The following is a 25,658-nucleotide window of genomic DNA, read 5'->3' on the forward strand; positions in this document are numbered from 1 at the left end:
AAATGATTAACATGAAAAATCTGTATTATATATATTTTAACATGATAGAAATTTTTTTAAGTTAGATTTTATTGGTACATTTTAGATATACATAACAATCACATTCATCAGAGAATTTGTACCTATACATGACATCATTTGTTTTTTCCCCTATTCCCCTACCCTCCGTTCAACCCCTCCTCCCCTGAAAAATTCTAATAGAGCAGTAAAGAAGTTATATTAACTGACGAGAATAAAATGATGCGTGTTACGGCTTGTGTCTAGATGTCCCCCAAGCCTCGTGTGGTCATAGGTGGGGCTTTTTGGAGGTGGTGATCTAGAGTGTGTGACGCCGGGATCAAGGGTGTGACGCTGGATTGATTCGTGGTGCGATGCTAGGATTAAGGGATAAGGACAGGTAGCCTGGGTAGGATGTAAAGGACAGACTGAGCAGGGGGCCGAGGCTTGTCTTGTCATTTGCTCTGCCTTGGAGCCAGCTGATTATGGGCTGAAACCTCTACAGACTGTGAGCTAAATAAACCTTTCCCCCTTTAACTTTGGGTGTCAGGTATTTTGTCTGAGTACCAAGAAAAAGTAACTAAGACCACAGGAAATAGCATCCGTCAGGGAACCCGTGAACCCGGGCCTGCATAAGGTGCTTTGGAAAGTGGCCCTCTGCTCCGCCCCTCTGGGTGGTCTGGGGTGGCTCCTGTCACAGCCCCCGCTCCCCTCCATCCACGCCAGGTGCACCCAGCAGAACAGCAGGTGTTAGCAGACTCCCACTTGCTTCCCAGCTGTGTGGCCTGGGACAAGGTATTTACCCTCTCTGAGCCTCTCTTCCTTATGTGCAAGACAGGAGTAACGATAAATAGCATCAGCCAAAATCGCCGAGGACACCTACTTCCTGCCTTTCGCCGCGGCCTGGTGTGCAGTAACTGCACATCAGTGGTAGTCACACGTCAGAAAGCGTGTCCCTGCCGAAGTTGGCGCTGAAGAGTCACACACCCTGGGGACCCAGGAACACACAGGCCTGGGTCCCAGAGCCCCCAGGGTCGGCAGAGAAAGCGCAGATCTGTCAAGATGCACACTTCCGGGTGCCCTTTGAACCCTCGGTAGCTTCCCAGGGAAATAGATCCACCTGTGGAAGACTGCAAGGCCCCCTCGTAACTCTAATGATGATGGTGTTCACTTGCCTTCTGCCTCATTTCTCTGTCATTGCCAGGGAATGAGGCGTTGTTAAGTGAATACTTTAAATAACTGGTTCATCCCTGTGATCCCTAACATTTTCTCCCCGTTAAATCACCCTGGGGAGAGATTTCTTGGGACTGGATCACACACACTTCCCTGCTTCCCTAATCAGAATATTCTAAATTGAATAGCCTTTTCCTGTCGCTTTCCACGAGAGGGGCTGTTTGCCCCCATCTTAATGGCTCTACGGAGCTTTACTTTTTGTCAGTCGACGAACGTTTTTCGTTCACTGCTGTGGCTTCTCACTACCCCAGAACAGCCCGTGTCACCTATTTTTAGGAGCCTCGTCAAATATGCAGACACAGACAGAGACACTCGTGTGTACACACACCCCCACACACCCGTCTGCGGTGAAAAACCAGAGTGTCCGGTTGAGAGCGGTGCTTGCCGGTTGGTGCGCTGCCTGTGAACCCCGCCTGACAGCACCGGACGGACGTGGATGGGGGGCAGGACTTCCGGCAGGAGGAGGTGCCGGGTGCTCCGATATATGTATCGATGTATCAGTGCGGGACTTCGCGACAGTATTCTGCCTTCCTAAGCAGACGCCCGGTGTTGCCTCCTTCCGGGTTTTGGCTGTGCCAGAGAGAGTGGGGCTCCCCTGGTCCTAGGCCCAGTTTCTCGCCGGAGGCAGTTTCTTTGGTGTCCCCTGCCTGGTGCGTTGCCAGCAGCCGTCCTGTCTCTAGTGCCGCCTCCAAGTTTTCCTCCCTGGCTTATCCTCCCGCGCTGCCCCATTTACCTGCAGCGGGAAACCAGAAACAGAAGATCTGGGCCTGTCCTTGCTATGACCTTGAACTCACCTCTCTGGCTCTTTATCTTCCCATCTGGAACATGGGAAAATAATAAAACCAAAATCACAAGGCTGTACAGATTCGGTTTTGTTAATGTAGATAAAACTTCCAAGGTAGTGCGTGGCATCCACAATGTGGTCGTCATTACAACGGAGTCATCTCATATGTACAGTAAATGTATGTCCATCAACCATATGAAAAGATAGAGATGCTACAGCCAGGTGTAGTGGCACACACCTATAATCCCAGCACTCAGGAGGCTGAGACAGGAGGATTCCCTTTGTGTTTGAGGCCATCCTGGGCTATATAGTGAGTTCAATGCCAGCCTGAACAAATGCCTGTTCAATGCCTGTCCCAAACAAACAAAAATGCTACGGTAGGCAATTCTTCCAGTCTTTCCACTTCCTAGGTCTGTGTCCCAGAGACAGGGTGTGATAGGAGATCTGGGCTGCTGCTCATTTGCTCTGTCCTGTACCCTGTCAGTGTGAGTGGGGATTGTCACTAGGAAGGGACTTGGCTTCTGCCTGTGATACCGGGTGGCAAATGCGGGGTGCGGATCACTCATCACTTGGCAGCTTAGTTTGTTGTGTGAATATTTGGGGCACAGATAAAGGAATGGGACCAAGATAGACTGATGGGGGATGCCAGGATGGAGCAATCCTTCCACCAACTCTTTAGTCCCCGGATATCCCACGGCCTCATTAGCCATTGAACCTTACACTCTCCCACATGCACAGCACTGGAGTGCCGCCGTGCCTTTGGTCATACTGAGCCTACCCTGGTGGCACCTGCCCAGTCCCACTCCCTGTATTTGAGTCACTTTCCCATCACTGGGGCAAAATACCCAACACCCACAACTTAAAGGAGGAGAGGTTTGTTTTGGTTCACTATATTTTTTTTTGTTCACCGTATTTAGAGGAGTCAGTCCATGGTCAGCTGGCTCCAAGGTAGGAATGGTATGGTGGGAGCGCCAGGAGAAGGGCAGCTGCTCATCCCATGCACCAGGAAGCAGAGAGAGAAAAGGGAGGAGCTTGGGGCAAGAATATACTTTTCCAGGGATAAACCCACTGATGAGTAGAGCACCCCACGGATCCAGTCACCTTCCAAACACATGGGACCTGTCGGGGGGACATTTTCAATCTAAACCATAATCCTCTGAGGACCTAAACCCTAGAAACCTGGACAGCAAAGATCAAGGGATCATCTGCCGATCATCCCTGTGCCTTCAGGCAGTAAGCAGGGTAAAGAAACTTTCCAACTCATCCAGGACTGAGAGACTTCCCAGAACGGGGGGCGTCGAGTGCTGCAAGCAAGACAGATGGTCACCCTAGCAGGCAGACAAGTGAGCCATCTTTCACAGCCCACTGGAGATGCCTCCTCTCCGAGGAAGCCGTGCCTGATCTCCTTAGCTGGGAGCAATCTTTCTCTCCATTGAGCTTCTAGAACATTACTTCTGCCTCTCCGTGCCTGACCACCACCTGCCACCCCTACACCAGAATTCACATCAGTGAGGCTGGCATCTTGTGTGTCCTGTGGCACCAGGCGAGGTGGCAGCAGGGTGGGTGACCCTCGTGGGCCCTACCATGCCGCCCCTGTCTTCAGCTGCAGTGTGAATTTCTGCAAGTTGGTGCAGCTATCACTCTTTGAAACATTTAATTACATGTAAAGATCTTGCAGGCTGTCTGTCGCCTCCTGGGGAAACATTTCTTTCTCCGGCTCCTTCTGAAGCTAGTAGCTTGGAAAGTAATGAAATTGAACAGAAGACGAGGCGACCAGGGACCATACATATTACTAAAAGGGACAAAGGAAGATGGAACCAGGGAAGGGGCAGAGAGGTAGAAGAATTTTTCCCAAAGCAAGAGGCAAGGAATGAAGAAAGCTAAGACGTGCAGGCAGGCGAGAGGAGGCCGGAGGGAGAGAGGAACGGGAGCTGGGCTGGGCTATGAGGGACTCAGAAGAGGTCAGGGGTCTCGGAGAAGAGAGCTGGCAGGTTGGGGCGACAGGCCTGGCTGAGAGGACAGAAGGACAACCGCCCAGAAAGAGTAGAGACCAGCAGCTGTGACCCCCGCGTGTCCCTGCGGCCGGAGAGGGGCCTAGGGGAGCGGAGGGACTTGAAGGTGTCTGAACCTGCACCGGAAGCGAGTCCTCTGCCAGCGTCAGCCCCTGGGACTCTGGGTGCCCGATGGAAGAGCTGCCCCGGCCAAAGCGTCCCTCTGGACACCCCCGCCGCCTCACCAAGGGAGGAGGGCTGCACCCGCGGGGAGGCCGCTAGGGCATCGGTCCGACCCCGTCCCCAGGCAAGCCCTGGAGACGCTTCAGCCCTGCGGGTCCTCTCTCTTGCAGGCTGCGACAGCGACCACTGGGGCCCCCACTGCAGCAACCGCTGCCAGTGCCAGAACGGCGCCCTGTGCAACCCCATCACCGGCGCCTGCGTGTGCGCCGCCGGCTTCCGCGGGTGGCGCTGCGAGGAGCTCTGCGCGCCTGGCACCCACGGCAAGGGCTGCCAGCTGCCGTGCCAGTGTCACCACGGCGCCAGCTGCGACCCCCGCACGGGAGAGTGCCTCTGCGCGCCAGGCTACACCGGCGTCTAGTGAGTTCCACGGGGGCGGGGCTGGGGCGGGGCTGGGGGCGGGGCTAGAAAGGAATAGGTGTAGTTGAGGGGGTGGGGCTGAGGGTGGGAGCGGGCCGGTAGAGGGGCGGGGCTGGGCGAGTGGGTGGAGCGACGATGGGCGGGGCGACAGTGGGCAGAGGCGGGGCCTATCTAGCTGTGGTCCTGTGTTCTAGAGCAGGGCAGGGTGGTGGGAGCAGAAAGAAGGTCTTGGTGGTCCTGGCTGTACACAAGTATCTGGTCCCAAGTCCAGCAGGGTCTAAATGCCCACACCTCGCCCATGTGGGGTCTCAGGCCCTGCAGTGACTGGTCCCACAGAGACTGTATGAGTGCCCCCCAGCAGAGGAGCTCATCAGACACGTCCCAGGGGGCCTTCCTGGCGACAGCCCTGCCCCCACCCCAAGGTAGCCTGGATTTCTCTTAACTCATGCGTCCGCGCACCTGGGACCGGGCCAACACTTCCCTGCGTGTGGGCTCAAGAAGTGGTGAGAGCCTGGAACGGACATCATGCACAGAGTAGCACGCTCGCTGTGCCTGTTCTTTCCTTGCTCTGCCCTCGGACCCCACCCGCGCCTCACCCTCGCTCCCTGTGAAAGGCCGACCAGGGTCCTCCAAGGCTGCTCCCTTGAGACCCTGCCCCGAGCGAGGCTGAAAGGGCCTGCAGGCTGTCCGACAGCCCCAGATCGCAAGGAAGCAGTCAAGGGCTCCGACCGCAGGGATCTCCTGCACCGAGGGCACCCTTTCTCCAGTGCCCGCTCCAGGACCCTTTGAGCTGGAGGCCAGGCCACTGAAGACGACCCAGGCTAAGGTCCCACGCACGCCCTCCCGGCGCAGTGAGAGACGAAGGAGCCGAGCCTCGACCTCCCCTTCGTTCGCCTGCAGTCGCCACACCACCCTAGTGATTTCCAGGCTTAAACTAGGAGGTCGCGCAGATTGCTGACATCGGAGCGCGACCCTGGGAGGGGCCTTGAGGCCGTGGTGTCTGACCGTATACATCCCGGAAGCCTGAGTTACTCAGCCCTTTGTCCCTTTTACCTTTTACCCTCTTTTCCTCTTTGCCCTTCTCCCTGTTCCTGCTGCAGTTCTGCGATCTAGAAATGTAGCTATTTAGGACATACTACGGGCTGCAGGCTTGGCAGTTCTTCCCTTGTCCTACCCAAGAACCTGGGCTATTTTTGGCCCACCCAACGGTAGCACGCCCAGGCCTCAGCATGGCTAGTCTGCACACATAGTAGCGGCGGGCCTGCCGGAGCCTGGAAGGGACAAGCCCTAGCGCAGCCTGTCTTCACCCTGGAACATTTAAATCCTCCGATAATACTGGCCCAAGCACACTTCATGCTAGTGTATGACACGTGCCGCCCCCTCCTGGCAGGGGCTGGGACTGCATCTCACATTCATTGCTAGGGAGCCCTGGCGGGTAGGGGCACCCACGCAAATGCTACTGTGCTTAACACTCCTGCTTCTCCCTGCAGCTGCGAGGAGCTGTGCCCCCCCGGGAGCCATGGAGCTCACTGTGAGCTGCGCTGCCCCTGCCAGAATGGGGGCACCTGCCACCACATCACTGGCGAGTGTGCCTGCCCCCCAGGATGGACGGTAAGTGACTCCCTCGGATCTGGGTGGGGCTTTGCAAGAGATCTGAGCATCCCTCACACACGTCTGTGAAAGGCTAAGTTCCTCTCCCACCTTGAGTACCCACCCTGACTTATGGTTCCAAGCCTTCCTTGGTGCTGTGGACACAGCTTTGAATCCTAGATCTTGAGTCTAAGTGCTGTGTGACCTGAGGCAAATTACTTAACAAAGCTGGTGTAACTCAGTAAGCTGGCTGCCGCCGAGGGAGCCTCAACTGAGAACACCCGTGTCTCAAGTGCCTTGCGCATACCGATGCAGGCTGCAACTGCTTGGGTTGTTCTGGTTTGTTCTCGGTACTAGGGATTGAACCCAGGGCCTTTGTTCTGAGCTACATCCCAGCCATTTTTATCTTTGACTTTGAGAAGGGTCTTACTAAGTCATCCAGGCTGGGCTGGAACTTAACACTCCTCCTGCGTTAGCCTCCCAGAGTGCTGGGATTGCAGGCAGCCCCCACCACACTGGACTTATAATCGATTGTTTTATGCCCTGGATGCACAGGGTCCCCGAAAGCCTCCTTCCAGCCCTCTCTGCCCCAGCCCCAGAGCCTCCAGGCCAATGTGCTGGCTCTCCTGGGCTGCGCCCTGCCTGTGTGTCCCCAGCCACATGGCCCATTTCAGGGAAACTCAGCAGAACAAGGGCTGCTGGGCAGAAGCAGGATATTTCAGGAGGCGTGGGGATCACCAGAGCAATAGGAGAGCAGGCACAGCTGCAGGCTTGGAGGACGTCTCACAGCAGGAAAGGAGCTGGTGGAGAGCTGGCCAAGCAGGACCAGACACGGCTGCACAGGAGGGGGCCAGGAGGTTAAGCTCTGTGTTCTCAAATAATCCCTCAAGACTCAAAGGTCTCCGTCTATCTTCTACCAATACTCTGGGTTCTCAGGGGTGAGGATGGGGCAGGGACCCTAGTAATTAGGACTCTGGCTCCCATGCCACCCCCATGCTCTATCTTAAAGAGTTTACAGAAAACAGAGGACCTATGATCCCAGCACTTGGGAGGCCGAGGCAGGAAGATCCCTGTGAGTTCCAGGCTGGCCCAGGCTATGTAGTGAGTTGCCAAAAGCAAACCAACCAACAAACAAAACAAGCCTCTCCCAGCTTGAAGAAGGTTGAACACCACCGTTCTGTCCGTATCTTCCTTTCTCAGAAGAGGAAGTTGAAGTCAGGGAGGGCTAGTGAGCCGCCTGAGGTGGTGCTGTAAGCTGGGTCTCCAGAACCTTGAACCCCAGCCCTTGGTGTCTGTCTGTCTGCTTGGAGGAGCCTAAAGGGGCTGATGTCTCCTCTCGCAGCCCTGCTTGTGCACTCTCTGAGGCCCTTGCTCTTCAGCCAGGCTCCAGAGAGCCCTGCAGGGCAGTGAGCGGGATGGAGGTGGGGGAGGGCAGCTGCAGAAGCCTGGACTTCCCAGGCCCCCAGCAGCAACGCTGCAGCCCGTCTCCATGGAGGAGGGGCGGGGAAGCAGCCAGCACATGGAAGCACTTTTTTTTCCTCCCTAGCACAGTAAGAGGTTTGTTCTCCCAGATGACAGGAAACTCTGTCAATAGAAACCTTTGGATTTGAGGACTTTATGTTTTTAATTTTATTGCAGACAATTGCATTTCTATTTTTGACCTAGCATTTAACTTGCAGATTTGCATGAATTATTAATACCCCTCGTGCATGCAGAGCCGCAGGGTAATGAAACTGCTGCATGGGTCTGAGGCTCCAGCCAGGAAGAGCCGGGGCCAAGGCGAGGACCTGGGGAGAGAGGTTCTCGATACTGTCTTCCATCACAATCATCTGCAGCATCTAACTTTTCTGTTGGTTCCCCACGTCGTCCCACTCGGAGGCCTAGGAAATAAGATTGCCCATTCACACCTTGCAACTCCCCAAGGCCTGGGTTGCTGCAGAGCTGGACAGCAGCTGCCAGGAGCACTGGCCCTGCAGGTCACAGCCAGAGAATGTCACTGGACACATCACCACATCACTTGCCTGGCCCCCCTGAGCCCTTGCTAGGAGGTCATTTGCAAAGAGCCTGGGAATTCTTTCCCCTCTGTTTTTCTGCAAAGCAGAAAGCCCAGCTGAGCATAGTTTGGTGAGAGTGGGCGCTGGAGGCAGGCGGGAAGGTAGAAGGGGATGTGGTCGCCCTCATCAGGCGTTCCCAGTCTGGTGGTGGAGGCTGAGTGGCATGCATGTGTGTGTGCACAAGCATATATACGCGTCCACGCAGATAGTGCCATGGAGACCCCACGAGTATCCTAGTCATCGATGCTCAGATTTGGGAAGCATCACTGTGGCACTCACCACCAGACTTGCTGTCATCATCATGTCCACAGCCCTACGCCAGCCACTGTCCGCTGAGGACCTCTGGCATCGGGGACAGCAGCCATCAGTGGAATACCTTCCAATGCTTGGAGAGGCTGCGCTCTCTCCAGGGAAACTGGCAGGGCCCCAAATCTTTCGGCCATCTTGGCTCCTTCCTTTTGTACCTTCCATTTGGCCGTGGTCATTTTAAAATGCAACCATTTCCCACCATCTGGCCTCACTGGTTCCGGGAGGAGGAGGGCTGCAGCCTCCTCCCGTGGCTGGCCTCCCAGATGCTGCTGCAGTCGGAGCCTGAGATTGCGCTACAGTTGGACACGTGCTCCAAGCAAAAGGCAGGTGTCCTGTGTACGGAGTTCAGTGCCACAGACCAGGAGGCGCAGACAGCAGAAAAATGGTTTCCTTGCGGTGCTGGAGGCTAAGGTCTGAGACCAGAGTGTCGGCAGGACTGAGGTCTTCTGAGGCTTCTGTCCTTGTCTTGGAGGTGGATGTCTTCTCTCTGTGTCCTCACACAGCCTCTCATCTGTGTGTCCATCTCAGTCTCCTCTTCCCATAAGGACAGGAGTGAGAGTGGATCCATGCTCACCCTTAAGAGCCTCTTCTGCCTCCATCACGTCTGTAAAGGCGCTTCCTCTAACTCTATGCTGATGGAGTTAGGCCTTCAACATGGGAATTTTGAGGGGCCGCAATTCAGCGCCTCACCACAGGCGACAGAACCCCTCTCAAGCTGACTTTCCTGCACGTGCTGTCATGTGGTTGTCCCTACTCTTCCGAGTCCCTGGTCATTCTGGGTTTCCAAGCATGCTGCTTCGTCAGTATTGGCTCATTCATATTCATGAAGTACCCATTTATTCATGAGTATTCATTCATATTCATGAAGTACCCACTCAGTAGCATTGTAGCAGGTTCCTTCATATCTCTAATCTCAGTTCATCTTGACAGCATCTGGGAGCCCAGGGACGATCACTCCCATTCTATAGATGAGAAAACTGAATCTCTGATTATGCTAGCTCAGCCAGCTGGGATTTGAGCCCAAGTCCTGCCTGTGAGTTCAGCGTTCTTCCCACTGTGCAAGATAGCAAAACTTGTAAGGAATCAGATTCTTTCAGGTCCCAGGAGCCCAAGCCGGAGAGGTCTAGAGCTTCAGAGGCCTTGGGCATCTGCAGTTCAGGAATCCTGCGCAGGGAGCTATAAAGGCACTGGTAGGAAGCATTCTGTGTGCCACGCACTCTGCACTCCTAGAGCTCGTGGGATTCAGGGGAAATGATCCTGCAGACACACCGATCTCCCGCTCCTGGCCGCTGCCTCTGCCCTGCATCCTCCCATTGCATCCCACCCCTCTCGGAGCCTCGCTGTCTGGCATCTATCTGCCTAATTCATCACAGCTCAATTAGATGACCTAGGAGGCTGACTCTGGTCTGGCCGGCTTTTCCAGACTACACTCGCTTGGTCGGGGTTGACTATTATTGGTGCTTAATAATTATGTGTTGAACTAATTGATGAATTAATTAGAGGGTCGTCCTTGATCTCCATAAGAGAAATAATTCTTTCTGCTCTGTGAGAGGCTGGACGGGTGGTAGGAGGCAAGAGCAGGACTTACGGGTCATCCATACAGGTTTGAAGTTATATCAAGTTGTAACAGGCGCATGCTGGAGGGGAAGGGGAAAGGGAAAAACAGTCCTCGGCATCAGTCCCGAGTCCCTGTAGACAAACACTTTGAAATGTTTTAGATGGTTCTTCTGGGATACCCCTCCGTCTTTCTATATTACATGCTTTACTGCCACTTCCTGCCTTTTCCTTTTAGACATTTGTTGATTCCATCGACTTCCTGCCAGAGAATAAGAAATAGCTCCTCTGTACACACATGTATGAACACAAGCAATCCTTCCCTCACCCTCCCAGTGGAGCTACATTTCAACTTTTGGTTGAATCATTTCTAATGTTTATGTTAATATGCCCAAATGTGTGCTGTGACTGATTCGTTCCTACAACTCTTGGACAGAAGTCTAAAATTCTTCTCAGTAAGGTCTGACACATCAGAAATCTCTCAATTAGTTTTTGCTTTTGCTTTGTCTTTGAGGCAGTGCTTTCAGAAGCCTACATGCTTCTGTTCTGATTTGAACCCTTTGCTTTGCAGGTCTGCTGTGTGGTTATCATCTGGAATTTTCTCTCAGTGTCATTGTGAGGTTCTGTCTTCAGTTGGGTTCCTTAGTCTGTGGAACCCAGGCTTTCTTTTTGCTTGGATAATTCTTTTGGGTAGAAAAAAGTCCACCAGTCACTATCTAAGAAATATCCATAGAAGGTTAATTTCTTGAGGCGGTTCAAATCTGGAAATGTCTGGATTGAGCCCCCACTTGAGTGTTAGTTTAGCTGGGTGTAGAATTCATTCTAAGTTGGAAATGCTTTTTAAGGCATTGTACCATTGTCTTCTAACTTCTCATCAAGGAGTCTAAGAACTTTTGAATCTTGATTTTTGGGTTCTATTTTTCTCTTGCTGAAAGTGTTGAGGATCATTTCTTTAGCTAGCTTTCTCAGCACTGAGGGATAATACCCAACACCCACGACTTAAAGGAGGAGAGCTTTAACTAGCTCATTGTTTCACTCTATGGTGCACTGGCTCCAGGGCAGACATCCTGGTGGAAGGGTGTGGTGGAGCAAAGCTGCTTAGTACATGGAGGTCAGGAAGCAGAGCAAGGGAAGAGAGCCAAGGTGGAAGGGGCCAGGGACCAGACATAGACTCCAGGGCCCGCCTCTGTGCCCCCAGACACAACTGGAGGTGTGCTATAATAACCGAGTTGAAAGTACCCTGACCACCACTTATGCTTTCAAATAGGTCTCTTCTTTTTCCTTGTATTTTCTTTTCCTCTCGCTCCTTTGCTTTCCCCTTCCTTCCCTCCCCATCCCTCTCTCTCTTCCTTCTTTCCTTTTTCTTTTTTTCCTTCAATTGAATATGCTCTGTGTCCTTTCTGTTCGGAAACCCAGGCTTTCCATCCTTTCACTCTGGGATGTGCTCTTTTATTCTAGTTCCCATTAAATTCACCCACTGCCATTTTTCTCTGTTCCATGGTCTAGAACTCCTGTTAACTGGATATCAGACCATGTGGGCTGGTCTCTAATTTTATTATATTTTTCTACTGTGTTCAGTTCTTTCTCTCCCTCTCTCTTTCTCCTTCATAGTAAATTTATTAAACTTATAGTTCTTCTGCTGCAATATTAAAATATCTGCTATCTTATTTTTAGTCTTCCAGAACTCTTCTCATCTCTGGATACTCCTTTTATAGCACTCATTTCTTTCAGGGATGAAATATTTTCTTATAACTAGCTACCTGAGGATAATTATGATAGAGAGTTTCTATTATTTCATTATTAATTATGACAAAGGCTTGTTCCTTTTTCTGTAAATGTTCTGTGCTCCTGGCATAGTTCCTGTTTCCTATGTGTCCCTTTGTTGTTTGTTTCCGTCTTCATCTTGCGTGTGACATCCAATTGCGGCTCGTGATCTTTGGCCTTCTATTCAGGGGTGATGGTGGCCCTGAGAGAAGCCAGCTGAAAGCCTTTGGGTGGAGGGCAGTGCCACGCTTCTTCTTTTTGAGCCAGGATGGCCTTGAATTGACTACATAGACCAGGATGGCCTTGAACTTATGGCAATCCTCCTGCCTCAGCCTCCTGAGTGCTGGGATTATAGGTATATGCCACCATGCCCAGCTAGTGCCAGGCTTCTTGATGGATGGCCCCTGTGACTGGGGGGCAACCTTTCCTGGGCTCATCAGTGTGCCCCAAAAGGGGTCCTCCAGCCTCCTGCCATGGAGAGCACAGTGTGCAGGCAGCAGTGTGGGGGCCGAGCAGGGCGGAGACAAACGGGGCTCCACCCCACCCTCAGCGATGTCCCTGCGTCCAAAGCCTACGTGGTCAACCTCACAAGAAGGCATGGGAAGTTGCCTGGCTGTGGGAAGTCAGGGCAGAGATCAAGGCTCTAATTCCCTTCTTTTACAACCTCCAGACCATCCTCTTTTCACTGCAGCCTCCCCTCAGGCTTCAGAGGATGCCGGTGCGCCTGAGTCCTGAGCTCCCCTGAGCTCCAAGGGTCTCGATGGCCCAGCGTCACGATGGTTTCCCCGCACACCCTCTGCGGCCACTTAGCATTGCAGAGAAAGCAGGAACCCAGTCCCCGATCGCTCCTGCACCTGCTTCCCCCCCCCCCCCCGCAGCACGCGCATCCTTGTCTCTGCTCCTCCGTCCCGTAGGTTTGCACCTCTTTCGCCCTCTGCTCCCGCGTTAGCGGGGTTTGGGGCGGGGGTGGAGAGGAGTGTGGGGCCTGCACCGGCACATGTGACCCGAGGTGCCTTCCTCGTCCTGTCAGCTCTCTAGCTTTACTTTATTTAGCTGTTCTCTTAGCTCTCTCCGCAGTGGGCAGGGGAGACAGGAATCAAGTCCCACCCAGTTTTGTATCCTGGTGTCTGACCCGGCACCTGGTACATACGCAGCAGGCACTCACTAAAGGTGCACGGAACGACAGCACAGGCAAACTGGCCTCCGTGTCCGCATCTCTAAGATGAAGGCTTTGGAACTGGGGTGTCAGCTTCCCCTCCATCCACGGGGGAGATGCGGTGCTCCCTGGGGCCCCGGCAGCCGTGCCATTGCTAGGAGCATAGACACTCAGTGTGGCATCGCTGAGCACCACCATGCGTGTCCTCCTGCCTCTGTTTCAGGGAGCAGTGTGCGCCCAGCCCTGCCCACCAGGGACGTTTGGCCAGAACTGCAGCCACGACTGTCCCTGCCACCATGGAGGACAATGTGACCATGTGACTGGACAGTGCCACTGCACAGCTGGATACATGGGGGACAGGTAAGGATGGTGGGCTCGGAGCTGGAGGAGGGCATGGAACCCAGGCCAGGTCCCCTCCCTGTCACTCTGCCACCTGGGCATCTTCAAGCGGCAATGAGGAGGAGGCTGTCGCACTCCTTGCCCTGGTCTGTGTTTGACTTCTGGCTCCTGGGTTTGTTCCTTGGCCCAGACAAAGTGAAGAGAGAGGAACATTGCTTGCCATCCTGCTGCCTCCCTTTCCTGGGTGACATCGGGAAGCAGGGATCAAGGCTAAGTCAACCAATGAGTCTTTCTAGCTCTGGCTGATGAAATCAAGTGATTCCTGTCCCTGGAATCAGCCCCAAGCTGCAGTGACATCCAGAAAAGTGATGACCCATGAGCTTTGTCTTGAACTCTTGTAGGTCAGAGCCGGTCCCTTTACCAGCCAGAGTTGGTCTACAGGGGTTTTCCCAGCTCAGGAGCCTGGGGTATGGTATATTGGGATCCAGGATGGAAGCACTGAGCCCAACCTCCCACCCACACCGTCTCCCCGAAATATAGAAATGCTCAGGATGAGCCCGTGGGAACCAGAACCAGGAAGACCCAAAACCAGGACAGGACCCTGTTCACTTCCTTGCTGAAAACCAGCTGCCCAGGGCTGCAGGCAGCTAGACCTAAACCCACAGAGCCTGCTGCAGTGGCGGCGAACCTATGGCACGCATGCTACAGCGGGCTGTTTGTATCCTTGACAGCTCTGTTATTGTGTTTTTCTTTTAATGTATCTGTTGTTTTTTTTCTAAACTAAAACCTCAGCATTCAGGTTTAATTGCAGTGTTGGTACTTGGTAATAAATAAGTGGGTTTTGGGGTTACAGTCTGAACCTTCTAAAAGGTTCGCCATCACTGCCCTACCCCACTGGCTGTCAGTCTGCCCCGCTGAGATGAACTGAAAGAGAAATAGTCCAGAATCTTTCTTCTTGGAGCCTGGCCCATGTTCCTGGGGCAGAGAGAAACCCCAAAGCCACGGGGTGCGCTCCAGCACACTTTGCCAGTCAAGCATGGGAGGGTTCAATCAGAGGGCCGGGTTGCGTTTCAGTCTCCCACCTAAACAGGCCACCTGGTGTTTAATATTTTGTAAAATTGCCTCCATTAATTTCATAGGTGACAGCTGCATTAAGCCACCCCAAATCATCACGAGCATATTAGAGTTGAGCGGGTGTAATAATGTGGGCCTCCCCAGATAGGCAGGATCCAGTGCAAATTAAACACAAAACATAACGAGGGCTTTGCAGCTCATTTCGTAATTTAATTGAGCAATGTATCTGGTTGTTAATGGCAATATTGGACACATTAGATTGATATGTTGCAAAGGACGGATGTTTAAGTAGAGAGCTAATTCCTGCTGTGATTACCCTTCTGTTCCGCAGGCCCCTTATTAGCGTGCTTTGTGTAAAATTCATTAGCAGTCATTGCTAGATCCTAAATAAATAAGTTGTTTCAATTGTGAGTAGGGAAAAAAATAAAAAGACGCTGATCATGTAAATGGATTGAGTTGTCAATATTTGTAGATTTTTTTTCCCACGAGGCTGTGGATCCAGTCACCCCAAAACCCTGGCAGAGTGGAGAATTAGCCTTTGAAGGAGCTCTGTGTCCAGGGCGCTGAGCAACCTGCTAGGCGGGAGGCAGGGATGTCTGAGGCACCTGGAGGAGCCTCCTGCTGTGGATTCGTCCTCCTCTGAGACCTCTGCGGTCAGTGAAGCTCTGTGATTTGACCTGTGGGCAGGGACAAGAGTCCATTCAGACAGTGACTGACCGCTCTTGGTCACCCTCTTCTGCCTCAGTTTCCCTTTCCCTCCGCTTCCTCCTTCCATCCTTCTCCAGGTGTCCCTCTCCTTTCTTCCCTTTTTCCCTCTCATTTCCACCTTCCCCTTTGCGAGGGTCAGGTTGGCGGAGAGCAGTGAGATTCGCAGGAACGCGGTCTAGGGTCACCTTGGCCTCTTGCAGGCTCTGTGAGCTTGGCCCAGTCCCCTTGCCTGTCTCGGCCTCCTCAACTCCAAAGTGAGGGCAGCAAGAATATCTGCTGCTTCGGGAGCCGGCGCTGGGGCCGGCACCGGGACCCGAGCAGCTGACTGGGAGCCCCTCTCTAGCCAGTACTCGGGGCTGTTGGCATCGTGTTCCACGGCCCTTTCTTCTGCTAGATTCCTCCCGTGCCACAGCGGCTCTGAGGAGACAGCTGGTGGCATCTTGCCATGAGGGAAGCGCTGAAGGCCAGCCCCCAGTCCCGCTCCTCCTCTGCCTGTCTCTGGGGGCTCAGAGCAGCCCGGCCTCAAGTGGTCAAGCCTGGTGCCCGGCCGCAGCTCTCCCCACGCACTCAATGGCCGCCTCCCAAGTCTGCTGAGTGCGGCTACTCCCCTCTGGGAAGGCCGCCAAGCTCACCTAACGGGGCTCTCTCTGTGGGGAAGAACGCTCAGCTCCATGCTGTGGCCCTCCAAAATAGAATGAAAACATAGAACTGGATTTTTATAAAGCATCTTTTATCCCGGCCCCCATTACTGTAGAAGATGTACAAAGCACCTGAGAAATGAGTGACAGGACAGTGGAAGCACTTATGCTCCCTCGAGCCCACGCCACTGTCCACACTTTAGAGTTGTTCTCTTTGAGCTTCCGCTGCCGGAGTCCAAGGTTCAGCGGTCTCATGAGCACTGTCTTAGGAACAGGAGAAAACAGTCTTTGTCAGAGGAATAATGACTAACATTTCTTGAGCCCTCACCCTGTGTCGGGCGCCTTTCTAAACACTGACACACATTAGCTCAGTCAGTCTTCACACAACCCCAGAAGGTTCAGTTGTTACTGCTTTTTACGAAGAGGTTGTGAGTGTCACAGCTTTAAGTCAGTTTTCCACTGTCTGAAGCACTGGGGTAAGCCAAACCCCGGAGCCCATTTCCTCCTGTGTTTGGGGTGCAGGAGGTGCCCCAGGTTTACCCCTTACCTTGGCAGGGTCACTTGCTGTGACAGTGGACTTGCAGCCCCTAGGAAACGGCCCCGGCCTGGGGCTAGGGGTCAGCCAGGCAGTCATAGCGGGCGTCACAGTAGCCCACAGGGGATCCACACAAACGATCGGAGGCCTGTCGGATGAAGTAGAATAATTATCACCAGGTATCAGCCTAGTGCACAGATGGGGGCAGCCCTCCTTCTTGGGGGCTCACAGGCTAGAAGGGAGCCCCAGCCCCACCTTCAGGGGGTCTCCAGCCCCAGGAAGGGGAACGAGATCCTGTCACCGGGGTTCCCTGGTCAGGTGAGAAAGGAGCCCTCTTGTATGCCAGAATCCAAGGTTCAGCAGGTCTAATGAGTTCTGTCCCCGGGGGGGGTGCGGGGGGACGCTTCACTGTGTGACAGAGACTTAGGTCTGCCCTAAAGACTCCAAACCCGAGTGTATAGAAGCGAAATTGTCCCACTTCATCAACCCTAAGATGACACTGATTGTATATTTTATATACTGCTAAGAAAGAAAAACACCAATAATTAAACCCTGTCATGCCATCAGGAATAAGACACATCTCATTTCAGAGAGGTTGAAATATATTTTTTAAACAGAAGGTTTATTGTGAATGGATCCGGAGTTTCAGTTGTAAAAAGATGTAAAGGTTTTGGAGATGATTGGTCGTAATAGTTGCTCAGTGATGTGAATGTATTTCCTTTGAAGCCACTGAGCAGTGCATTTAATGGTGCAGTGGTTAATTTCATATTACCAGATATTTTCACCACGTTCATCATATTGTCCTAGTCTGTTGGTGTCATTACGACCATATACCTGGGACTGTTGTTTAAAAGAATACTTTTCAAGTTCTCACATTTCTAGAGCCTGAGGAGGCTAAGGTCAAAGGGCCATCAGGTTGGTGACTTGGTGGGAATCTGTTCTCTGTTTCCAAGATGGCACCTTGAACATGGCGTCCTCCTTGATAGGAGGGACAGAAGGGTAGAGCAAGGGACCTGGCCAGTTCCCCACAGCCCCTGTACAGAAGCACTTATCCACTCATAAGGGTGAACCCTCATGACCTAATCAAGCAACCCCCAAGCCAGCAACTCTTAATACAGTTCTGCTGGAGGAGCCACAGCACGGGTATTTTACCACAGTTTTCAAAAATGAAAATGTCCGTATAGGGTTGGGCGTCAGTGAAATATGATTGCACACTCACTGCTGGGGGTGCTGGGGTTTGGATGAGGGCTGAGCTATGCCATGAATGCTTCCTGGGGCTGGAGGAGGGAAAGGAGAGGAAGGGTCCCAGCCCACCCTTCCGCCCCCTCTGCTCTCCCACAGGTGCCAAGAGGAGTGCCCCTTGGGGACCTTCGGCTTCCAGTGCTCACAGCGCTGCGACTGCCACAACGGAGGCCAGTGTTCGCCCACCACGGGCGCCTGCGAGTGCGGCCCTGGCTACAAGGGCCCGCGCTGCCAGGAGCGGCTGTGCCCCGAAGGCCTGTACGGCCCAGGCTGCTCCCTGCCCTGCCCCTGTGACACTGACAATACCGTGAGGTACCAGCTGGGGCCGGGGACAGGGAGCGGGAGGTGGGTAGGGCGGCTGGGGTGTAGAGAGGGTTCTCAGGCCACGGCCACCCAGCCGGGACAGAAGGGAGCCCAGAGCCCTCAGCTCCCGGTCCCTGCCTTCGCTTTGATGAAAAGGAGAAGCCAGGGCCACAGCGACAGAGCCAGGCCCAGACGCCAGGTGGCCTGCCGCTGTTCTCCGCCCTGGCTGCCCTCATGTTGCACTACATGCAGGGGCAGGGTAGGAGCTCATGACCCGCAGAGCGTGGGGCAGCCCCGGTGCTCAGTCCTCCCCCTTGTGCTTAGTGGGGCAGACGGGGCCACGGGGCCAACACAGGGGCTTGGACCACGGCGCCTGGGACAGCTGTCCCGCAGCCCCGGCAAGGTGGAGGGATTGGAGGGATGGGGGGACAGAAGTGAATCCCTCACCAGGGACTTGGCCTTGGCTGTTGCTGATGCAGCCTGGACTTTGCCTGGACATTGCCTCGGTCCCTCTCCCTTCCCAGCTTTTGATTTTTCACAAGTCACCCTGGACCGTTCTGCAAGCAAAGGCATCTTAGCAGGTGTCATAGCTCAGGCAAAAATGGTCCTCGGGCCCTGGAGCTGAGCAGCTGGGGTGTGCAAGGTGGGGGTGGCATTTGGGACTGTCCAGAGAGGCCCCTGAACCTGATATGTCCTGCACATTCATTCGTTTGATTGTTCCATTTAATGAACACTGAATGCCTGCAGGGCTGGGCCTTGAGGAGGAAGCAGAGATACCTTCAGCACACTGAGCCCCTGCTACTGTGTCTCCTCCAATCCCAGCCACCAGCAGTAGTGAGGCACGGCACTGTCTTAGGTCCTATGAAGAAAAGAAAATGCTGTCAGCGGAACCATGGCATAGCATGAATTGTATAATGCACCCATTATCAGAGGGGTGAAAATGTGGGGAAGAACCGCATCTCAGAGAGGGTAAAATACACATGGCCAGCTCCGCTGGGTCCCAACATGTACCTGGGTAACTGTGGCCTAGGGCTATGGGCAGGAAGGACCATAAAAGACTGCAGGGAAGGCTTCCTGGAGGAGGAGGTATCTAGGCTTGCATGGGAGGCAGGGTGAGAATTCCATGGCTGTAAACACTAGGCACCCTGGTGGCTGCTCAGGGGACCAGTCATCTGCTTCCCACTGCTGGAGGGCAGAGGACAGTGCCAGGGAAGACAAGGATAGACCGTGTAGGGACTGCAGCTGGGAGAGGCCCTGCTGCGGAGATCTGAGCAGGCCCCACGTGGAAGAGCTATTGTTTTCCTCCCGTGCCTGAGCAGCCGTGCCCTGCATAATTCATCTTCCCTCTGAAGGAGTCCTCAATGCATTATTAATCTGGAAGGAGTCCCTCTTCTCCATCGCTAATCTCAGCCCATCCAATATTAATGATTATTTGCTTTCCTGTCTTTAACGCGTATCGTGTTTCGGGGACAGGGAGGCAGTCACAGTTCTCAGGCTGTGGGATCCGGGGGTGCTGGACAGTCTGTCTCAGGCAGGGTCCTCAGAATGCGCGTCCCCACCCTGGGAGCTCTGTCCCGGGCCCGGGTCCCGTCTGGTCCCTTCGTCCACCTGAGTTGCAGCTGGCTCGGCGCTGTGGTCCCTGACGTGGAGCAGGCCTTCAGGGAAAAGCGTTGCGAGTTCCTGTTAAGTGCCCTGCTCTCGAGGTGGCTCTGCCTGCTAGCTGATGCCTGCCCTAATTTTGCTTTTTTAATATTTCACCCCTTTCTCCTGGCACACTGCCCCAGTGAGTGAGTCTCCAACGCTCACCTAGTTCTTCCTTCGGGCTGGCTCGGGCTCTCTCTCGGCCTCACCACTGTTCCTGTTTGGGGTGGGATAGCCCTTAGCTGCGGAGGGCTGCCCTGGGCACTGCAGGAGGCTTGACAGCATCCCGGCTCCGCCTACCACACGCAGGTAGCAGCCCCCTCCCCACACCCAGGCGCTGGCACCGGAGGTAGAGAGCCTGCGGCCTAAATGAGCTCTCATGTGCTGCACTTGGCATTGTTCTGAGGACCCCAAAGGCAGCTCTCTTCCTCGGTGTGGACGTCCGGTGAGCCTCTGAGCCACTGTAGAGCCTTCTGTTGGGACCCAAGGACAGCAGAGGCGACTCCATGACTCCACAACTCCACAGCTTCAGCTGGCCTCAAACCTCTGTTTATGCCAACGGCCTGATTCGCAGGCTCCTCCCCGCTCTGCCTGCCCCAGTCTGTCCATCCCCTTCCGTCCAGCCAGTGGAGGAAGTTGCTCTTGTGATTTGTCAACATGAAGCTTCCGCTCAGCGCCCCAAGAGGAAAGTGGCTTCGTGTACCCCCGATTTCTGCAGAATGTCGCTTGCAAGTCTGGAGCGTGTACAGAGTGACTCCGGCTGGAGGAGGCCTGTCCACCCTGCCCCAGCCTCTCTGCTCCTGTCCCCTCCCCACCCCCACCCCGCCAAGCTGCTTTGCCTGGGAAGGAGGGGAGGCTGGTGCGCTCTCCAGCACCGAGGTCCCCCTTGACTTGACTCCTCGTAATGCACACAGAGAAGCCGCCCGGCCTCCTGAAGCGCTCACCTTGAGGACATGCGCCTGGTGTCAGGCTTTTCAGTGTCCCCTCCACAATCGGATTGTCATAGATGAATGCTGGCCACTGGGATCCTGTATTACCTTGGAAAGATTTGATTTAGCCAGCAGATGCCCCATTTGATAGGAATCTCAGAGTGGCCGAAAAGAATGGCAGAAAAATCCACCCTGAAAAGATTCCCGCATTGTGCAGCTTTCGGCTCCTATTACCTTGTGATTAATCTGCGTCTGCAGAGATGGGAGAAATGGGGGAGGCTGAGGGAACCCAAGCAGCCTGCAGACCAGGCATGATGATGCTCGCCTGAGTCTCGGCAGCAGTGCCTGGCCCGCCGTGGGACCCCAGGGACCAGGACCCGCACTGGGAGGGAGAGATGTGCAAGCCCCTCTGCTGAGGTCAAAGGTGCTGAGCATAGTGACTGCAGCTCTCGGTGACAATCCCTGACAGCCACGACTCCCATCCTCTGGTTTTGCGCCATCACTCCCGGTTTCAGATCTGGTTTTGAGCCTTCCAGAGTAAAAAGCATAAGATGAGCACCTAGATCCCCTCGCCACCCTCAAGCAACCAAAGATGGCTCTGGAGATCAAATGCAGTAAATTCGAATTCTCAGGAGCCCGTGCGGCTGGGTTCTCTCAGGCTGGGCCGCAGCCGGGGAATCCAGCCTGACTGCTCTGGGGCAGAGAGAGCACCACTGTGTGCTGGTAGCAAGAACGGAAAGGTACCTGCGACTTTGGGAGACCCCAGGGCTGGGCAGAACCAACAGCTGCAGCTGGAACCGCCAGGCCTCTAACCCTGGCCCTCGACCACAGAAGACGCCCTGGGAGAGCTGGAGCTGAGGAAACTGAGCCTAGGGGCTTGGCTCAGAGTGCGGAGCTCAAGGAGGGCTTCAGAGCCCCTTCCGAGGGTCACCAAGTGGGCACTGCCTTGTGGCACCTAAGCACAGCACTCTGTCCCCTTAAAGTACTCGGGGCTTGGGGCGGGATTCTCGACATCTGTGAAGGTCAGAAAGTTTCAAACGCTCATCCTTTACACCCATTCTTCTTTGCTGGATGTTTATAATTCTTATTGCTTTACATCTGTTTATTCATGTGATAGATGCTCAGGGTGGGAAAGTTAGAGAGTACAAACACATTGAAAAGGAAAACTCAAGAGTCGCTCATAATTTCTCAACTCCCAGTAAACACAAAAGCCATTTCATTGTAAGCTCATCTGTGTATCATCCACATCTATATTTGTAGCACTTTTTTCATATTTCAGATCACGGCTTTGTATGTAATTTGTTCATTTCACTCAACCTTGTAGCCTATCATTTAATATTTTAGAAAATAAATGGACATCTCCCTAACATCCCTCCATGTGGATTGTCTTAATTTATTTAACCAGCACCCCATTTTCAGAGGTAGCCAGGCCAGAGATAACAAACCAGCCAGAGCCAAGTTTGAATCCCAGCTCTACTACTCACGAGCTTAACTGTGTGACCTTGGGCAAGTCACACAACCTCCAAGAGCTATCTGTGACATAGAGGCTCCGATTCCTATTTACACGCTTACTAAAGTCTGGAAATATGTGTGTAAAGTGCTGGGTGCTTTAATAGCCCAGTCACATATTATTTATTATTATTCAAATTGCTTCCATTTTCCGATGTTATAAATAATGCTTCAGGGAACATCTCTGTGCATAAATCTTTCTCCACAACTATGATTATTTCCTTAGGATAGATTCTTAGGAATGGAATTATAAGACCAAGGAGTCTGAATATTTTTAGGTCTCCTGATACATAACCTCAATGGTGTGTGACTGTAACTGTTTTGAAACCCTTTTACCGGCACTTTTTTCATCTTCTCTGTTTTGATAGAGAAAAAGTGATACCTAATTGCTGTTTTGACTTAATGATTAATGAGACAAAACATTTCCCAAAATGATTATTATCTCCTTGCACTTAGTATTCTGGAATCATCTGCTTCTGTCCACCCCCTCATTTTCTGGGAGAAAACCAGGGCCTCCAGATGAGAAACTGCTTGGCTGGGCTGCACATAATTAGTTTGTTCATTAATTCATCTGCCAAATATGCATGAAGCACCTCCCATGTGCCAGGTCCCTCACTGGGCCCCGAGAGGTGACCCAGACAGACTAGGGCTCCCCCCCAGGGAGCTGCAACCTGGTAGAGAGAGAGAGGAAAGACAAATCAGCAGACATAGAAAATAATTAAACATCGTGGAAGCTGTATTTATTCCCAGATTTGTCACTGGGCAGTGAACATGAGCCAGGACCTGGGGACCTGTTGGGGGTCCAGCAAGACAAAGCTCCTGTCCCCACGGAACTTAACAGAACCACGACTGTTCCCGAGCTGCAGCCCAGAGCAGGGAACTTCGGGCTGTTCTGTGCTGTGTTAGTCTGGGCCACCCCAGGGGCAGCCACCAGGTGCAGGAGATTTAGCAGGGGAGGAGGGGAGGGAACAGGAGAGGCCGGGACAGCTGCTGGACCACAGCACCGGTGTGCTGCGACCGGTGGCAGGGGAAGGGAGCAGATGAGTGGAAGGGTCTAAGCACTCAGCAGTCCTAGGAAAGTTGGGCAAGATAGGAAATCTCAGAGGTTAAATGTGCCCGTCAGAGGAGTCCTGGATCTCCCATGAGTGTCCCAGAAACGTGGTCTCAGGATGTCAGATGTAGCGGCTGCAGCCATAGGTCCGTTTTGCTCCCTCTGGAGCGCTGAGTGGCACGTGGTCACCACATCCCTCGCGCTCACGAATGGACATGGCTGCAGGAGCAGACCACCGCCAGCCACAGGCTGTCCCCCACCCCAGCTCATGCCAGGCAGCCGCTGCCTGCAGCCAAGTGGTCCTTCCTGTGGCGGACAGATGGCAATGAAGGAGAGCTGGCTCTCTGAGAAAGAGCCTGGCCACGCACAGAGGAGGATTCTCTCCGGGGCAAGGGGAAGGGAGGCCACATGTCATCGGGTGTCATTGCTGCCTTCTCATGCCCATACCCATGCTGGGTATCTTCCCTGCATGGGGGTGGGTGAAGCTCTGGACCTCACAGTCATATCAGGCAAGGGACGCAAGGGGGAAGCCACCTCCACTTTGGTCTCTGTGTATTTGTTGTATAAAGAGCCCGTATTTGGGAGTCAGAAGGCCTGGGTTCAAATGCTGACCTTGCTGTCTCCTTGCTGGGTGGCTTGATGCAAGTGACAACCACATGAGCCTTGGTTTTGGGGGATGCATACTCACCTGTGGCCCTGGCACTTTCTGATGGGCAAACAGGACGCTGAGCAGTTGAACCACAGCGGCCCTTTGATCCTGCTGTCCCAGGCAGAGTGGATTTGGGGTGAGTGGAGGGCGGGACACAGCCACATCCCTGACAAGACTGTCCTATCGCCTTTTCTCGTCACCTCAGCTGCCACCCAGTAACTGGAGCTTGCACCTGCCAGCCGGGCTGGTCTGGCCACCACTGCAATGAGTCCTGCCCCGCCGGCTACTATGGCGATGGCTGCCAGCTGCCTTGCTCGTGCCAGAATGGCGCTGACTGTCACAGCATCACGGGGAGCTGCACCTGTGCCCCTGGCTTCATGGTAAGTCGGGAGGAGCCCGCCGTGCCCTCCCTGACCCCCGCCTCCTGGCAGGAAGGGATGGCCCTGTACCCCCTCCCTGAAGCTGATCTTCAAGGGCTGGGGACTGTAACTGTAAAAATAACAGGCATGGGGTGTGTTCACGGCCCCCTGCTCTGCAACCCGGCCGTCCTTCGTACCTGGCTCTCCCTGCTATGTCTTTGGGCACAATATTTCCACGTCATAATAACCACGATGCACGTATGCAGCTCTGCATTCTGCTTTCTTTCACCCACATTTCTGTGTTGCTGCTTGGCCTTCTTAATTATCATTTTAAATGATGCATAAGTTGCAGGAAGCCATCAGCCCTGGTTTCTGCCGCCTGCCAAATAAGCTGTTCCCAGCGTTCACGGCCAGCATTGCAGCGAGCGCCTTCATACAAACAGTCTCCCCCACTGCGTCAAAGTATTTCCTTAGGGCAAATCCCCAGGCCGATGGGCATAACATATTTATGGTCCTGGTGGAAGTTGCTGGATCACTTTCCTCAAGGGTCCTGTAAATCGACCCTGTCACCAGTCATGTGGGATTGGTACCCACCTCAGAACAATTTTGCTAATATCTCCCCTCCCCTTGCTAATTATATAGGTAGAAAATGGCTCCTCAATATTGCTCTAATTTGCATTTCTCTGATTACTAGGCAGACTGAACATTTGCCCCATGTGTTTGTGTACTACTTGTATTTCCTCCTGAATTATGCTAGTGTCGATGAGGGTTGATTCCGGGGACCTTGACACTGGCCCACACCTGTTCAAAGGTGGGGCGTGTCCAGTGGGACACCCAGGCTTCTATTTTTTTACTGTGCTATGGGCATGGTTTATGCGGTGGAAAAGCATGCGGCCTCCGGAACTTGATCCGGGTCACACCCTGGCTGTCCTTCTTCCCCAGTGTGACCTTGGTCCAGTGACTTAAGCTCTTTGTTTTTTTTTTTTTTTTTTTATTTTAAGGATAAAAGGAGGGAAACATTAACAGACATACAACATTTTACAACATATCACAAGCACAATACAGACAATACAGAGTTACAAACAAAGTGGTAGGGAATTAACAATGGTGGTTGTATTACATATTGATATCTTCAAAGTGGCTTCTCATGAAAACAGATATAGACATGCAATACTGGTCAACCAAAGACTCATTGACAGTTTCTTTCAGCATAGAAACAGCAGATAGAAGAACAACCATGTTATCTATCCTGTATATACATACATACAAAATTTTTCCTTCTTTCCCTTCTCTTTTCCCACATCCCAGAAGCCCTTTACTCTTCGGTGGTTTCCTATCATTTCACAGTGTCTATCATACCTCCGAGTTTAACTTAACTCTTTCAAGTTTTACACTAGTGACACAATGCGGTACTTGCACATGTATGTTTGATTTATTTCACTTATGAGTATGGTCTCTAGTTGTGACCATTTAAATATAAAGGCCTCGAGTTTATCTTTCTTTACAGCTGAGTAATATTCCATTATATAAAAGTACCATAATTTTCTTATCCAATCCTCGGTGGATGGACATTTGGGTTGCTTCCACATTTTAGCAATTACAAATTGTGCTGCTATGAACATAGGTGCACATATATCACTGTGATATGA

The 25,658-nt window shown here is 53.1% G+C and overlaps 1 protein-coding gene across 4 annotated transcripts in view; it reads left to right on the plus strand.

The window, feature by feature from the left end:
- Megf11 (multiple EGF-like-domains 11) overlaps window positions 1-25,658 on the plus strand; it is a 279,614-nt gene that overhangs the window by 211,561 nt on the left and 42,395 nt on the right. For all 4 annotated transcript variants that reach the window (XM_005393705.2, XM_013519007.1, XM_013519005.1 and 1 more), the window contains exons 6-10: window positions 4,359-4,605; window positions 6,096-6,216; window positions 13,256-13,392; window positions 17,668-17,880; window positions 23,856-24,030. In XM_005393705.2, coding sequence (XP_005393762.1) covers window positions 4,359-4,605; window positions 6,096-6,216; window positions 13,256-13,392; window positions 17,668-17,880; window positions 23,856-24,030 — 893 coding nt within the window. The remainder of the gene's footprint in view (window positions 1-4,358; window positions 4,606-6,095; window positions 6,217-13,255; window positions 13,393-17,667; window positions 17,881-23,855; window positions 24,031-25,658) is intronic.

The sequence above is a fragment of the Chinchilla lanigera genome, unplaced genomic scaffold (assembly GCF_000276665.1).
Source record: "Chinchilla lanigera isolate Chin_1 unplaced genomic scaffold, ChiLan1.0 scaffold00049, whole genome shotgun sequence".
In the NCBI taxonomy this organism is placed as follows: Eukaryota; Metazoa; Chordata; class Mammalia; order Rodentia; family Chinchillidae; genus Chinchilla; species Chinchilla lanigera.